The 17,445-nt window shown below is 39.0% G+C and overlaps 1 protein-coding gene across 1 annotated transcript in view; it reads right to left on the bottom strand.

Moving 5' to 3' along the window:
• Positions 1–1,069: 1,069 nt before the first annotated feature.
• Positions 1,070–17,445, bottom strand: part of CTTNBP2 (cortactin binding protein 2) — a 91,330-nt gene continuing 74,954 nt past the window's right edge. The window contains exons 17-23 of the mRNA XM_086610296.1: positions 11,501–11,679; positions 8,663–8,868; positions 8,243–8,428; positions 7,294–7,354; positions 6,264–6,396; positions 4,188–4,289; positions 1,070–1,315 (exon numbers count right to left, since the gene is read on the bottom strand). Of these exons, the coding sequence (XP_086466422.1) occupies positions 1,070–1,315; positions 4,188–4,289; positions 6,264–6,396; positions 7,294–7,354; positions 8,243–8,428; positions 8,663–8,868; positions 11,501–11,679 (1,113 nt within the window). The remainder of the gene's footprint in view (positions 1,316–4,187; positions 4,290–6,263; positions 6,397–7,293; positions 7,355–8,242; positions 8,429–8,662; positions 8,869–11,500; positions 11,680–17,445) is intronic.

Here is a 17,445-nt window from a genome sequence, read left to right as displayed (position 1 = left end):
TTATTACAATTCACAAGTCTGTAACCGCAGCTCCCGTAAGGAGAGACTGGGGAAATACTCCCCTTGTAGAAAGCCTCCCTCACTGGAACATAATCTACCTCTGCAGAGGGCGGGAAGAATGAAAAAGACTTAATTTTAACTGCAGCTCAATTATCATTTCACAGCAATTACATCTTAAATCCACAACAGAAGTTGATAATTACACAGTAACTCATGTTACCGCTACTACATCATCTCTGGTAATACTGTAGCTAAGCTTGTGCTCAAATTCCTTCTCAGTAAAATCTGTTTCTGTAAAACACTATTATTTCTCAGATACTTGTAAAACGCTAATGAAGTATATAAAAGTTTTTACAGTATACAAGAAAAACTAAGTTAATAAATGATCACATTTTCTTCAATTCTATCAAAGAATAAGAGTCTGAGAAAAATAACTTTTATTGCATTTTAATTTCTCAATCTCTTTCCTTTTTGAAAAGATAAAAGTTATAACAGAAATTCATGACATTTTAGATGAAGAGAAGTTTGGGAGAAACAAAATCACAATCAGCAGGCAGATGATGGAGAAATCAAAGTATTTAATATGGCTTGTAGCTGAAAGTAATCGATCTGCATTTCCGATCATTTTAGTTATTGCCACATTCCATTAGTTTTTCATTAAGTGAAGATAAAAAGATGTCTTTAAAATGCATGTACAATAGCTTTAAGCCATTGCTGTACATATTGTGCAACTCATCTGAACGCAGTTTAACACATGAACTCAATAGAATATATTTATGTACAGTATATACACAAACAGAATCCTGTGGTAATACCCCTGAATATTATCATTTAAATGAGTAATTTTCATAATAAGAAAAAAAAATCTATGAAGGTGGCAAAACTGCCCATTTCTGAAGTTTAAATCAATATAATTTCCAGTTGATTTACATAGAAATAAAACTGTGGTCCTGTACAAACTTTACATTACAGGGAAACAGTTTATTTTTAAAAAATATTTACATATTTGAGTACTTGGTTCTTTGCAATAGAGATTATATGAACACAGAGAATTTTATGGTAGGCAGGTTTATTTATTAGATTTTTCTATTGGTTCTTTTTTGTGCAAATTCCAAATCTCTCTTTTTGTGTTATTATCTGCCTCTATTTGCCTTGTATTACTGCTGCTGCTTTTTTTAGTATTCTGCGAAGGCTGGGTGACTTTGCTTCTAGGAACAGGAAGAAAAGATTTAACTCTTGAAACACCCAACTCTGTCTTTGATTTACTGTTGCTGCTTTCCACAGTTCGACTGCTGCTGAGAGGACGCATTCCATCCTATGAACAACAAAAAAAAGCATTTTCTGTATAAATAATTATTGCCATTTGACCTGAAAAACAACCAACTCACCCTGCCAGCCCCACGGAAGCCCTGTTATTTACAGTCTTTTGCATTTTAATATGACAGCTTCTGACTACTTGGTGAACAAACTACGGCTCTTTTTTGCTTCTTTGACTGAGAGGAAATACCATCAACATCATAGAATATCTAAGTAAGTCAATGGGGGTTTTGCATTGCCATTGAAAAAACTTAAATTTGATTCTCAGATGTCTCAATTTCAGGAGTTCCCAAATAAAAAGATACATGCTTTTTCTTTCATTACTGTGGAAAAATGACAGGTGCAGCCATAGCTAAAAGGGAAAGATGGAAATTTAGGTAGTTATGAGCAAAAAATTCAGCTTTAAAACTTGAATAAAGATATTCACTTTTTTTGTACCATCATGGCCATAAATAATAACAAAATAATCATGACAAAAATAATACTTCAAGACTGGAGGTTGAAATACTAGTTACATTTTAATCCTAATCTATAAAGATTGTTTTCTTATAGACATATAAAATAAAGATTTTAGCATCTCAAATTATTTATGCTAAGAAGCTACATTCTTAAAATCTGGACCAAAAGTCTGCCAAAATTTATATACCTGAAGTGCCAAAGTCAAGTACGTGGTCACTTTTTGTTCCTTTATAGTCAAGGAGGAAGAAGATAGTTAAGTATTTTATGATAGTCACTAACATATTTCTTTCATGAGAGATGCCTACCTTTCCACTGCCAGGAAAGGAGAATGAGGACCTTAACTGTTAGCACCAGTTCAATCCAGATCACTCTCTGGGCAGCGACATTAAAAAGTTAATTTTCACCATCAGCTACTGCTCTTCACGTAAAGGTTGGTGGTATGAAGACAGACTATTCATCGCTGTCTATTCCTTATTAACCCCTGATTCCATCAATCTGTTTGCATCCTGGATCAAAATTTTTGCCTCTCTTACCAGTTTTCTCTTTCTCTTTCACATACTGGAAAGCATTTTTTCTTCCGGCCAATTAAAAAAAAATAATTATGGGTATGTTGCCCTTTTAAGTAATTTGTGTCATGACTGTTGATAAGATCTCCCCTGCTCATGCAGTATTGATTTTGTTACCTACAGAATTCTGTTGAGTTTCAGAAAAGGCTGCTTTTCTACTCTCAGACTCTTTTTCGGACACCAGTTCTTGCAGCTGCATAGGTTTATCATCATTACAATTACCTCTAGAAGTTTGACTTCTGCTTCCAAGCTGAGACTCTGCTCTTCTGGATTTTTGATAAATTTGTTGTAGTAATGACTAAATTTAGAAACACCACTTGTCATTCTACTAGATCTCTTTTCCCTCCTGCAAAAGGTTGGGTTGTGTTTCCTTTATTTTGGCCAACATTTCTCCACAAAGAAGTGGGAAATCAATACTTTTTATTCTGTATGAAATCTTTTGACTAAATTCTTAAAAAACCCCTCCAAGGTCATAATAGTTATGACTTACATTTTTAGAAAGAATTGTAAAAGGAAAAAGTTCACTAAGAAAAATTTACAGTAGGAGCAGGTAGGTCAGCTGACTTACCAAATCATCCAGGCATCACTACTATGTGAAGCTCTGATTTGGAATGTGGGAAATTAAAGTGTTTAGAGAAATATTCAAAAGCACTATATCTAAATGCAGATCTGCACTGTGAAAAATGTTTCCTCTGGCGGAGACAGTTCTCTGGATTTTGAGTAAAATTACAGAAAATATTATAACATTTTGAATATTTGGACATGAAAAAATATGATGGTAAGGGTGGTAAGTCATTTAATCCAATTTAGCTTTTTAATGCTTAGATGTGCAAGTTAAGCTCTTTTCAGAGCTACTTCATTGTACCTGCAGAAAATAGACAGTGTCTCCAGAAAACTATTGCAACAGAGAAAGCAGAATTTTTACTTTATTATCCAAAACCTGAAAACTAAGCAAGATACAATTTCATGTTCCTATTTAGTAGGGATGTTAGCACCCACTAACGACGATTTCAGTTTCTGAAAAGAAGATGATAGTGGACCTATTATATCTTCCAGTAGTATTCAGCTTATTTTCCCTCTCTGAAATTGCTCCAAAGTTAGTAAAGTTTGGTTACATTTAGACTGTCTTTTCCCAGAATCACCAAACTTTAACATAAGATTTCTTATGATTTATCGTAAATAATATGGCAAGACAACTGTATATTACAACAAATAGCTAGGTAGAAAAAAAGAAACTGAATCCACTTAAAAAAAAAAAGCTGTTTTTCACAAACTCTGGTAATATCATGTCTTCTCAAAATTTTTACCACTGAGAGCTTTGACACCAGAGCGGCTCAATTCTACTTAGATAACATTTAGGAAAATAGTGGTTTGAAATCATATATATGTGGGTAATCACTACAAAAATATGGTAGAAAAATAAACCGTGAGCCCACAACTTTAGATCAAGTATTTAAAAAAGCTTTGTGCTTTTGCAAACTTACTGAATAACATTAACTGGGGGGAAAAAAATGAACCCAGATCTTTTCTTTCATTCAGAATTTGATGCAAATAACTTACACTGTCACAGTAATGTCCACAATGCTTGGCCTAGGGAGATGGCTTTATGTAAACATGAAAACTGAAGCAAAGGCATCCATTGTTTAATAAATCTTTAGTTTCCCTTAAGACACATGGAAGAAACTTGGCATGGTGTGTCTAGCAAGTTTCCTAAGAATCATGACAGTTTATTCCTGTAATAAACAGGGCACTGGAATGCTAATTCTTTGGATCCAGTCAGCAATTCAGATTTTGGAGGAACTCAAGACACCTTTCCTATCCTACTACAAAACTTGCTTCACCCACCTTTTGTGCTGTTGTTTTACTTGGGTTAGTACCACTTGCTGAAAATACAGGATTGTTCTGAGAGTTTTTGAACATCAGTAGCTCATCCTTAGAATCTGCAATCTAGAAAAGATAAGAAAATGGTGATTTTTTTTTTTTTAGTTATTCACAGCAGAGATTATGTTTCAACTTTCATTTTGGAGTCTTGTTTTTATTTTCATGTAGTTTCTGTGCAATGCAATGCATAAATATCCAAAGAACGATTAAAATATCTTTCCTTTACTCTTGAGTGTGTTAGTAGGAGATGGAAGATAAAGAGAGAGATTTCACATCGACTATTAACACAGGAAGATTAAACACACATTTTCCGAGCAACACTATTCAGCAGAGCTTAAGGGCATTTTCCCATTCAATTTTATCTGGCCCCGGGAACATCACAGAAAGGAATGATCCTTTTCTCTTCCTTCTGCCATGTTTCTTCCCTACTACTTTCCACCAAACCTTGTGACCATGCACTAGCAGATAGATTCTGATCAACCTTCTGTCCTTACTGGAATCTAAGTATTTTATCCTGGGGCAGGGTGATCCGATTCAACTCTGCAACTGCAACAGTACTCGATCCCAACATAACAGAGGCAGTAGGAACACATCCGAGTGAAAGGGCAAATTAGAGAGTGGAAGTACTCATTTTGATGGCAGCCTGAAATTACATCACACAAAGAAAACATGCAACAGCACCCTCACTTCTGTAAGGCTCTGCTAGGGATTTAGTAGAACAGGGAAGCTGGGGAATTAACAACAGAAATTCCAGCCATGGATGGTTCCACCCATGGTGAGGAAACCAAACAAAAGACAGTGACATCTATCTCCTTCCTTATCGAACCCATATTTCCTTGAATTGTCAACAAGGAGCAATTACATTTTACATGTCATTAAACACAATTTTAAGTTGGTTACAATTTCTTTAGCACATCCCATTCTTTCAAGGATAGATATGGTAAATCCCTGCAAACTGACTAGTGATTAGCTTGCCAGCTTGGTGCATGTGACTCATGCAAGTACTGTAAATACTTTAAAAAAAAGCAACCCAAAACAAAATACCATAATAAAGAATTTCATTAAATAGGTCGAAAAAATCTTCCCAAATACAGTATTTCTTTTTTTAATAAAAACTTTGTTGACTTTTAAGAATAAACAGAAAACTTCATAAAGCAAAACTAATGGAACTGCCGTTCAGGGAGTTGCTAGAGGATGTAATGCACAGCCTGACTGGACAATGGCCTAAGATTGGCTCTATCTATTTTTCAAAAGACACGGAACAGCTGCTCCGGGATGAACAGAGCCTGCTGTCACAGCCATCTACTTCAGCTGTGCTAGGAGGAAAAAAGCAAAAGAATAAATAGCTACAGCTACAGGGAAAGCTGGATGCTTTTGGTGTAAAAGGAAAAATGAGAGATCCACAGCTCCACTCTCGGCTCCAACAGGCCTCCCATAATCACCCACAACCCATTCCAGCATAGAACTTCGCCCCAAACCTATGAGCCTTGCAAGCATCCTTAACACCCTCTTCTGCCACTGTTAAAGAAAAAGAATTAGGCCAATCCATTCTTTCTTGCTTGGGACAGTAACACTGCATTTTGCCAACACAGCAGAGGAGCTTTGAGCCAGTTCTGTGATGCCTAATGGGATTACAGTGAACACATCAAATGGGCAAGGCATATTAGGAAAAACTTTCTATGCTTTTAAGACTACAAAACAGTTTCCCAGTGGAAGCAATGATAGCAGGAAAGATAGCATTGGGAACAATAACGCAGAGAAGGCTATTGTCACTAGCATTTATGAACGTATAGTTTTCAGCCTCCACTGCAAAAATCTCTGCAAGAAAATATAGCAAAGATGTAATTTAAAATAATGTATATTAAACCGGAACACTTACCCTCAAATGTATAATTTATTAGTTCACTTTGACTTGTTCCCAAATAATTTAATAATTTTCTTCAGTTCAAGTAGTGCTTGTAAATTAAAAATTTATTTTAAACACGTAGCAAACAACTGCGTACAGTAATGACGTAAATTATTGAAAAACCTTGTGTTTACCTTGCTTATATCAGGCTCAGATTTGCTGGAACACATACTTTGAAGTTCCTGCACAAGATCTACTTCATCATCAGAACCAAGGGACAACCTTTGCTCCAGATTTAACGTTCTCAGTTGATCCTTCTCTGAAGCGCTGGTTAAAAAAAAAACACACGCAAATGGAGAGAACAATTAAAATCAAGCTATGATACAGAATTTAAAAATAAATATTATACACACCTAAAAAATAGTAATTTCTCTCCAAATGATGTTTACTGCCACCAACAGAAAGAAAATAACATCTAATTAAGTGGCAGAAACAGTTGTCAATACTTGTTATATCATAATAAATCTTTCTATTCATATTATTCTCTCCATTCTGAAATTCTAACAACAGATTGTTCTGCCTACTATCTTCAAAGATCCTCCCCTTTCTAAGATGGAACAATCAATTTTATTCCAGTCTCCTTTTTAGACTTAATTCTCACCATTTGAAAAAACCCTGGCACACTGGAAGCACAAATATTCTATGCTCTCTGTGCCTGCGAATATGCCAGAACCAAGGTTTCAGACAGAGGTAAAGTCTCAAATGCAGGTCCCTCTGGCTAATTCGTACACTTTCTTAGAGAAACTCAGTATGATTTAGACTAAAGTGCATGTACTATACATTTTGAATAGCCATTCAGTAAGCTAAAAGAGTCAGAGGAGTTTTTAAAACACAATGCCAGGTGAAAAAAGCATACAGTAGGCTTTTCATGGCAGGGTAAGTATTACATAATGTTCTTAAGTCATAGACTATTCTGTTACATAAAAAGACGTAGTGCTGCAAGGCTTGAATTAAAGAAATGGATTCCAAAATTATATCGAAGGACATGAATTTTATTTTGTCTCAGAAATGAAAATTAAAAAGCATTCCTTTCCTCAGATGTAGAACCAAAACATTACCAAACGCAAACTGTTCATCTATTCATTATAATGTTCTGGTTTACGACACAATTTTTTCATCTTTGTTGTTTGCCAAGTGTTACAAATACCAGAAATTAAAACTTACTTTGTGGAGAGAGAAGCTCTCTTCTTACAGTTCGGTTGCAACACAGTCTTAGATTTTATACCTGCACAAAAGAGAGATTGACTTATTAGTCTGTTATCATGTGTGTTGATTTCTTTATTCTAAAATCTGTGATAAACAGGGAAAATGTGTTTCCATTTACTGGTTAATTCTATCAATAGAGTCTGTCAAAGATCAGAATGCATCCCTTGGAACTGTTCAGAGTAGCATTGGGAACTGCTAAAATGACAAATGGGGCATGAGTTGCCCCAGCTTTTGTGGAAGACAGAGCATGAGGTTTCTTTGCGAGCACAGAATGTTTTACATTTACTTTTCGCAATTAAAGTGAAAATCAAACAAAAATCTTCAATTTAAAACCAAAGATATCTTCCTTCCACTACTGGGCTTCTAGATTATTCTACTCAATTTAGCTAATAAGATTGAACAAAGGATGCATGATCCACGGATGCGCGTGTTCATTTATTTTTACTTGGATTCAGACACAGAAATTGTTGTAGTGAAGCTATAGAGTAGGTGTGAAAAACCCCAAAAAGTAGATATACTGTAAATTAGGTGCAGTAAAGAGTACTGATCAAGTAATGAAGCTTTCTCTCATCCAGTATAGAGGAAGAGAATGATAGAGCATCATTCCATGCAATATGAGGTGGAACCACTGCTCAGTCTCCCACCCTCTGAGCCAAAGCCTACCTCATTATGAGACAACAGGAAGGGCATTAGTACAAACAAACAAGCAAAAATTAATCAGGATACCTCACAATCATGAAGTAATTTTAGTGAAAAAAAGTAAGCAATTTTTTACTGGTAAACGTAAAGATGAGTGTCATTAAATTGAGAATTTTTAATTCATGATGTAGAAGAAAAGTTAGATTCATATCTATGCAGCTTAAACCCCCCCACACCCTCTTTCAGAACTGAAAATAGAAAGTCTTACCTTCAGTATTTGTCTCCTGCTTATTCCATGACTGGGACGATAAATGGCCTGACTTTTTGCGAGGGCTTGTGCTCACTTTTCTCCAAGAAGCATTCTCACCTCTTTTCTTACTACAATTTTTGTAGCTTGAAACCACGGATAAAGGAAAATTTCCTCCCTTAAAATCTGCTATATACTTATCTAGCTCTGAAACAAAAGTAGAACGATATTAGGAAGAGTTGACTGTTCCAAATGGTTCTTCTTTGACTATTTAATACAATTACTTAGTGTAGTGACTATAAATGCTTTTAACCACACATCCCCCATCATAACTACAGTTATGCTTTATGGAAGTTTTTTTTTTTTTTTTAAAAATCCGACCGTTAAAAGCCCCACTTTGGCAACGTACAGCTACTTGCCTTTCAGACTGCTCACTGTTACCTGTTCTGGGTAGAGGACAGCCGTGCAAAACAGCTTTATTTAGCAAGATACTGAGAGCGGCTTTAACAACAGCCTGTTGACCTTGGCTAGGGTTTTTTTTGGCTGTTGCTTGTCCTGGTACAGATGGTCTTTTCACAGAGGATCTGGAGAGTATTGCTTCTTGAACTCTGGGAGCTATCACAGCATTCCATAACTTGGACATCCACCTGTAGGCACACAAACAATCCTTAACTTCAGAGACGATTATTGATACGGGGATAGGTATAGGAGTAGGCATAAGACTACATAAGACTATATTAGCTATTATTTCTATGGATAGGGATAAGAATAGGCATAAGACTCTGGGAAATACATAGCTCTGTGAAATAGCTCTGTGAATTGCTAGAAGTTATCAAATACTAATCCCTGCTTTGAAACACTAACTACTCGAAAAGAAGGCCTGTAAGAGAGACAAAATAAATGATGGCAAGGTTGTAACTCATGACCCATAGGGAGAAAAACAGACAAAGAGGAGAGATAAGGACTAACGAGAACTAACATTTGTCTTCAAGCAATAACAAGTAGGAGACAACCAGATGTCCACTCAAGGCCAGGGAAACGGTTTGGCTCTACAGGCCCAGCCAAAACAAGAGTTATAGAGTTTTAGGGAAGAAGTGAAAACACACAGCGAGGAAGACCTACGGCCTTCATCCCAAAGACCCCTGCCCACGACCACCAGGAGGCGTGTCAAGGAGGAGCCTGAGGCGGATCCTGAGGCGGGGGCTATGGAAATGATCTCCTGGGAGAGACTGCCCTTTTGGGGGAGGGGGTGATGAGTGTGTCTGTATAAATACAAGAAAAACTGCTACGGCGGGTGTGCACGTTTGTGGTGGAGCGATCCCCCGTGCACCCAGCGCTGCAATAAACATACCTACTTTACAACTTTCCAAGTTGTGGAGTCTGTTTCCGCACATCATTATCAAAACCTAAGATTTTATATTTTGGGTAACGTATCAGATTTTGCATTTTCAGGAAGCACGTATATTCTGGACTTCCCATTGTATCCCATTTCAGAGAGGAACTGATTTTGTTTGAGGTAGGGTTTATTTGTTTGGTTTATATTAAGTTAGTTGACCTAACTTTCTTCAGTTTGCTTTGGCAAACTATTTGCCATCTGATGCTTTTCCTCCTTTAGATAAGGACTATAAAACATCCTTTTAACTTTAAGGCTAAAAGAAAGATTGTTCCAGAAAGATGTGTGTTCACGTATATACAAAAAGATCCCTTTTCACCTTTGCCAGTGCATGGAGAAGCTTCCGTGCTTGCAGGTATTCATTCATAACCTATTTGCTGCCAGTGTGGGAAAAAGGAGGTATTCAGTTATGATTGCACCCTCCAGTATTATTCCATTTCCAAATATTCCAGTGCACAAGACCTTTCTATCATAGGTTGTGCTCAAAATAAAGCATTGTGAATCCAGTCAAAGTTACCCTTAGGAGAGATCCAAACTCAGAAATGCATAATTAAGTTACCTAAAGAATAGTTTTTCTGTCCTCTACTGCCATTACAATAAATAAATGATTAAGACATTTCAGAGGGCGTGATTCAAGAGGGAGACAGGAGAGAGATGCACAGTATATTTTTTTTTTATTATTATTTCACAGCACCCATAAAATTTCAAGTCAATGCTACATTCACATTTAGACTTTGATAATTACTTTGGATATTAGATAATCTGTCCTTTTAGGGAAAAAAGGAAAATGAACAAGCAAAATGTATTAAGATCTGCAGACAGAGCAAAAGATGAGAAAGTCAGTGCATATGCTAAGCAAAGCAAGAAGGGTCAGCAGCAACCAGCACAGCAACTAGCACAAGAGAGAAAAGTCAGAGAGGGAACAGAAATGGCAGTTCAGGAGAATGCTGTGAAGCAGGGTGAGAAAAGCAATGTTTCATCTCCAAAAACCAACACTATTATTTGAATTCTGAATAAGTTTGAATCTTAATTAGGGACTCATTACCTTTCTAACATAGCCAAGCAACATCTTAGCATGAAATAAATATATTTTATAATTCTGTAACTATTTGTTGTATCACCTGCTAGCATTTGCAGAGAAGTTGGAAAGTGGGCAGATGATACGCAATTGTAGGAAAGAAAAGACAAAATTTTCATCATTCTTCTTTTATGTTACTGGACATCTAACCATACGTATAGCTAAATATATGTATCTGCCTTATTTACTAAGCTAATACATATAGAATCATAGAGTGGTTTGGGTTGGAAAGGACCTTAAAGATCACCTAGTTCCAAACCCCCTACCATGGGCAGGGACACCTTCCACTAGATCAGGTTGCTCAAATCTTTGAAAGTGTATGTATGTTTAAAAATGACATCAGATATTAAAAAGAGTGAGAAATCTTTCTCCAATTTCCCTCATATACAACTTCAAAAGGAAATTTTACCAACTTTTCATGCTCAGAATGCTCAAATCTTATTTTGGTCTGTTCACTAATGAACAGCTTTCTTTACAGTGCTGGCTTGAAATGAAGAACTAAACCTTTAAACGGTTAAGCAATATTAGTCATTCTGGTACAAGTAATATTTTGCAAACTCTGTATCAGAAAATAACTGAAAGATCACAAGACTGACTTTGAACCAGTGTTAGACACCCAGCTCCCACTTGTGTCCTTCAGAATCGCCTTTCTAGTAATTAAAGAAAAGTTTAAAACTTTCAATCACTTCCACTAACATACTTTCAAGGTTGCTGAGTCAGACGGGTTTTGGGAGAAACATAAGTACTACATTTGCAATAAGTATCTAGTTGACAGTGAACAGTGTCAAACAGGAAACAGAAGTCTTACTTCACTGTTGCTTGGCCATGCCCTGGCACCACAGGACAGGAGAAGAAATGTTTTGGCCCCATAAGTGCTTCAGGCGCTCCTAGACGTGATAAGCAAGAGTTCAGCTGGTGCCAAACAGCAAGAATCCAGTCTATGATCTTGCACACAGGATCACATGGAGGAGGTACTTTGCCTCTGAACTGCAGAGAGAAAAGATGTTTGACATGACGTACGACCACTGCTGCTGCAAACACTTTCCTTGAAACCCCAAGAAGGCTTGTTTTGGTTTCTTTTTTTTTTTTTTTTCCTTGGTATATTGATATCTCAAAAATCAGGAACAGTCAAAAACTCGTCAAACCTTTTTATGGAGTATACTGAAGTCTTGTTGTATTAAAACCTATTTCCCCAACTGCACTTTAAAAGATATCTCCTTATCAATAAATTGACATGCCTCTACCTTCTTGTGGGAAACTGAGACACAAATTTGGCAGCAGTGTTTTTTCCTATGGATTAGGATTACAGAAGATACCTACCGTATCCTATGCAACGTATATGATATAAATAAGGCATATAAAAGAACGTACAGTCACCCTGAACAGGAATGTCTGATCCAGGCATGTTCTCAGTGGATTTCCATATTGATTTTAGACTCAGTAGCAGTGAAGGTGTGGTGGGTCAGCACTGGCTGAATGCCAGGTGCTCAAAGCTGCTTTATCACTCCCCATCCTCAGCTGGATGGGGGAGTGAAAATATAATGAGAGCCTCATGAGTTGAGATAAGGACAAGGAGAGATAATTCATGAATTACTGTCATGGGCAAAACAGACTCGGCTTGAGGAAATTGGTTTACTACCAATCAAACCAGAGTAGCATAATAAGAAAATAAAAACTACATCGTAAAACACCTTCCCCTCACTCCTCCCTTCTTCCTGGGCTTAACTTCACTCCAGATTTCTCTGCCTCCTCCCCACAGTGACACAGGGGGATGGGGAATGGGAGTTGTGGTCAGTTTATCACATGTTGTCTCCGCCATTCCTTCCTCCTCAGCGGGAGGACTCTTCACACTCTTTCCCTGCTCCAGTGTGGAGTCCTTCCCAAGGGGAGCAGTTCTCCACAAACTTCTCCAACATGAGTCCTTCCCACAGGCTGCAGTTCTTCACTAACTGCTCCTATGTGGGTTTCTTCTATGAGGTGCAGTCCTTCAGGAACAGACTGCTCCAGCATGAGTCCCCCACAGGGTCACAAGTCCTGCCAGCAAACCTGCTCCAGAGTTGGCTCCGCTCTCCACAGGTTCACAGGTCCTGCCAGGAGCCTGCTCCAGCATGGACTTCCCACAGGATCACAGCCACCTTTAGGCATATCCACCTGCTCTGGTGTGGGGTCCTCCATGGGCTGCAGGCGGATTTCTGCGCCACCATGGACTTCCATGGGATGCAGGGGAACAGCCTGCCTCACCATGGTCTTCACTATGGGCTGCAGGGGAAGCTCTGCTTCAGCACCTGGAGCACATCTTCCCCCTCCTTCTTCACTGACCTTTATGCCTACAGAACTGTTTCTCTCACATATTCTCACTGCTCTCTCTGCTGCAGGTTGTTGCGCAGTTTTCTTGCCCCTTCTTAAGTATGTTATCTCAGAGGCACTGTCATCATCACTGATGAGCTTGGCCTTGGTCAGTGGTGAGTCCATCTTGGAGCCGGCTGGCATTGGCTCTATGAGATGCAGGGAAAGCTTCTAGCAGCTTCTCACAGAAGCCACCCTTGTAGCCCCCTCACTACCAAAACCTTGCCACGCAAACCCAACAGAGAAGGAAAGATGTCTTCCTCTAAGACGTACATTTTCTAGTATGCCTTGTTAAAGGCAAATCATTTGATGCCAGAAAAATCTACTATTTCATCTAACTCCAAATTACAGTCTTCATCATTCTAGTCCTAGGATTATCACAGAATCATAGAATGGTTTGAGTTGAAAGGGACCTTAAAGATCATCTAGTTCCAACCCCCCTGCCATGGGCAGGGACACCCTTCACCACACCGGGTTGCCCAAAGCCTCATCTAACCTGGCCTTGAACACTTCCAGGGATTGGGCATCCACAGCTTCTCTGGGCAACCTGTTCCAGTGCCTCACCACCCTCTGAGTGAAAAATTTCTTCCTTATATCTAATCTAAATCTACCCTCCTATCACTACATGCCCTTTATGGCAACCAGTCATTATTACCCAGCTGGACTGAGTTGAGATAATGAATTACTAATCAACTCAAGGTACTGATCCTGCCTACAAGAGGCAGGCCATTTCCTCCTGGCTGTGGAAGATGCAACAGCGTCCTTGGTGCTGCAGCCCAGGCTGGTGAGCAACAACTGGTGATCCTGACATGATACATCCATGAGACCCTGGGAAGCCCCAACTCCCTCGCCAGAGCTGAAGCTGGGAGCCTGAGTGAGAGTTCTTCGGAGAAGAAGGTAAAGCTGCAAGCCCCGATGTGGTATTTGCGGGAGGGAAGCGTGCTGGAGTTGGATGAATGGACTGGGTCTCTGCTCACCGTAAAGCCTTTGTGAAAACAAAAATTGTAAAACAAAAAGGGGGAATTATGGCAACCAGTCATTATTACCCAGCTGGATTGAGTTGAATATAATGACTAATTAACTAATCAACTCAAGGTACTGACCCTGCCTACAAGAGGCAGGCCATTTCCTCCTGGCTGTGGAAGATGCAACAGCGTCCTTGGTGCCGCAGCCCAGGCTGGTGAACAACAGCCCTTGTAAAAAGTCCCTCTCCAGCTTTCCTGTAGGCCCCCTTTAAGTATTGGAAGGCTGCTATAAGATCACCCTGGAGCCTTCTCTTCTCCAGGCTGAACAGCCCCAACTCTCTCAGCCTGTCTTCATAGCAGAGGTGCTCCAGCCTTCTGATCATCTTCATGGCCCTCCTCCGGACCTGCTCCAGCAGCTCCATGTCCTTCTTGTGTTGGGGACTCCAGAGCTGAACGCAGTATTCCAGGTGGGGTCTCACAAGAGCTGAGTAGAGGGGCAGAATCGTCTCCCCCAACCTGCTGGCCACGCTTCTTTGGATGCAGCCCAGGATACAGTTGGCTTTCTGGGCTGCCAGCGCACATTGCCGGCTCATGTTGAGCTTCTCATCCACCAGCATTCCCACGTCCTTTTCCTCAGGGCTGCTCTCAATCCATTCTCCGCCCAGCCTGTATTTGTGCTTGGGATTGCCCTGACCCATGTGCATGACCTTGCACTTGGCCTTGTTGAACTTCATGAGGTTCTCACAGGCCCACCTCTCCAGCCTGTCAAGGTCCCTCTGGATGGCATCCCTTCCCTCCAGCGTGTCCACAACACCACACAACTTGGTGTCATCTGCAAACTTGCTGAGGGTGCACTCGATCCCACTGTCCATGTCACCAATAAAGATGTTAAATAGCACTGGCCCCAGTACTGATCCCTGAGGAACACCACTTGTCAGTGGTCTCCACCTGGACATTGAACCGCTGATCACAACTCTTTGAGTGCGACCATCCAGCCAATTCCTTATCCACCGAGTGGTCCATCCGTCAAATCCATGTCTCTCCAGTTTAGAGAGAAGAATGTCGTGTGGGACAGTATCAAATGCTTTGGATAAGTCCAGGTAGACAATGTCAATTGCTCTTCCCTTATCCATCAATGCTGTAACCTCATCATAGGAGGCCACCAAATTAGTCAGGCAGGATTTGCCCCTAGTGAAGCCATGCTGGCTGCCACAAATCACCTCCTTATTTTCCATGTGCCTTAGCATAGTTGCCAGGAGAATCTGCTCCATGACCTTGCTGGGCACAGAGGTGAGACTGACTGGCCTGTAGTTCTCTAGATCTTCCTTTTTCCCCTCTGGAAGACTCTGAATTAAAGGAAGCATTAAAAGATGCACTAGGGATAGTATTTGCCAGAACTGAAGTCAGAGCTTCTTGACACAGTCTACAGGTGAACAATGCAGAAAAATGTTTAAACTGTTCCCATATATCCTAATAGTTCAAAATAAGGGGAAAAGAGCTTTTCATCTAAAAACATGAATATTAAGGCACAAACATGGTATGAGAATACAGAACAAGGATCTTTGAAATAGTCTGTTGTTTAAACAATAAATGTGCTTTTACTTTCCCTTAGATTTTTATAACAGATTAATCTGTCTTCTACTTTTAACTTTGGAATCCACTATTTTGAGCCCCACACCAACTGGCATTTGAGTTTGCATATGGCACACGTATGTATCGAAAAAAATGTAATAGCACACTGGACATTTTTATTCATTATTTAATTAGGGAAGATACAGGAAGACACATGGCATTTTTTCTCCAAATAACTACTGTCTGCATATATGTTTTAGAGAAAATAAACTTAATGAGATTACCACCCAAATTCTGTTCAAATTCAGTCAGAGGTAGGAACCTATTACATTGTTTAACCTATGAGACTAAGGATTGCTTTTAAGCCTAAACGAAATATCCTGAAAATGACATCTGTTACATGATGCTGCAAATTCTGGTATCCAAAGTAGTTTAGCAGAATAAGTTTGATCCAGCTTTTGTTTGTGACCAAGTCAGAATACCACTGCTTCTGCAATTGTCTGCATTGCTGTATTTCTTGGCCTTGTGCTCAACTGAAGACAGTCCTTCTCTGTGATCTTAATGATCTATGATCAAAGTGTTTCTGTCCTTTTATAAAGGGGTTTATAATCACTAGATATTCTCCAGTGTAGGCTTGAGAATACAATCTTTTGCTTCAAGAGGACGGAGGAGCATTCTGCTACGTACTTTTATTGCGCTGTCCTCTGGCCTATACCTCATTCCAGCACTATAGCACATCTGCAAGATACCAGCTTCAACAAACCCACCTACTTGCCTACAGAGAATTGCTACGCTCCTCATCCTTTGCAAGAATTCTGGAAACCATTCATACCCTCAACCAGATAACCACTCATAGTGGTTCCAGCTTCCTATGTCTGTATGGACTTAAAGATTTAAAGCACATGAGGTAAAAAGGAAATATCGTTTCCTTCAGAAAACAGTACTTATAAATAACTATGCACCTGAAAAAAAGTAATCTAAGAAAAGAGTTTCATTGATACATTTCACATGATTCTTTTTTTATATTCTGTATTTCTGTTCTTGCTATTAAAGTATTCCTAGGAATGTTTCTGAATTTCCTCATTATTGTAACTGAAATGCTCAGTTCCAAACATTTCCTCTTAAGGATCTCTTTGAATCAGTAAGCTTTTATAGATGAGAACGGTGGCACAGGGTACAGGAGATGACATCCCCAAGGACAACCAAGACACATACAACTGAACACTCAGAAGCAACAGTAGGTCTGTTGTCCCAGACCAGGGCTCTCTATTACTGACAGTTTTTTTCTGTTCCTAGAACAATCTCCCTTTTTAAGCCTGTTAAAACTCTCCTGCCAAGATTATTTTCCTTTGCAGCTGTTTCGATTAAACTCCCCCTCCCAAAGCCTAACACTGCCTGACTGTCTGCAATAGCTGCTGTCACACTGGAATGGTTTTCTTCCAAATAACTTTCAAAATTCCGCAATTCTGCTTTAGCCCACATCTTTCTATTCATTTTGTATCCTCCATTTATTTATTCATGTTAAAACAGACTTCCTATCTTTATTCTCTTTTGGACTTTTGTTCCCGCTTCAGCAAGGCTCAGAACAACTTAGCTACTGATTTTTACTCCTCTTTCCTCTTTGATTTGAAAATCATGAAAACTCTTTTTGCTGCTTAAAACTTAGACAATACACACAGGACACAACTATCTTATTTTAGATATATTGAATAAATTCCTTAAGAAAGGGATTTTACGTTTGCTGAACAGATTCTTACCATCATGCTCACACAAAAGATGAAAAAACTTACTGAAGGATATTTTCATACAGTGGACAAGCAAGAATCCACAGTGTGATGATTTGCAGCCAACCTGTGTGTCTATGCTAATC

This window comes from Tauraco erythrolophus, chromosome 4 (assembly GCF_009769465.1).
Source record: "Tauraco erythrolophus isolate bTauEry1 chromosome 4, bTauEry1.pri, whole genome shotgun sequence".
Classification (NCBI taxonomy): domain Eukaryota; kingdom Metazoa; phylum Chordata; class Aves; order Musophagiformes; family Musophagidae; genus Tauraco; species Tauraco erythrolophus.
Note: the sequence above shows the minus strand (reverse complement) of the source record. Positions and strands in the feature narration are given on the sequence as shown.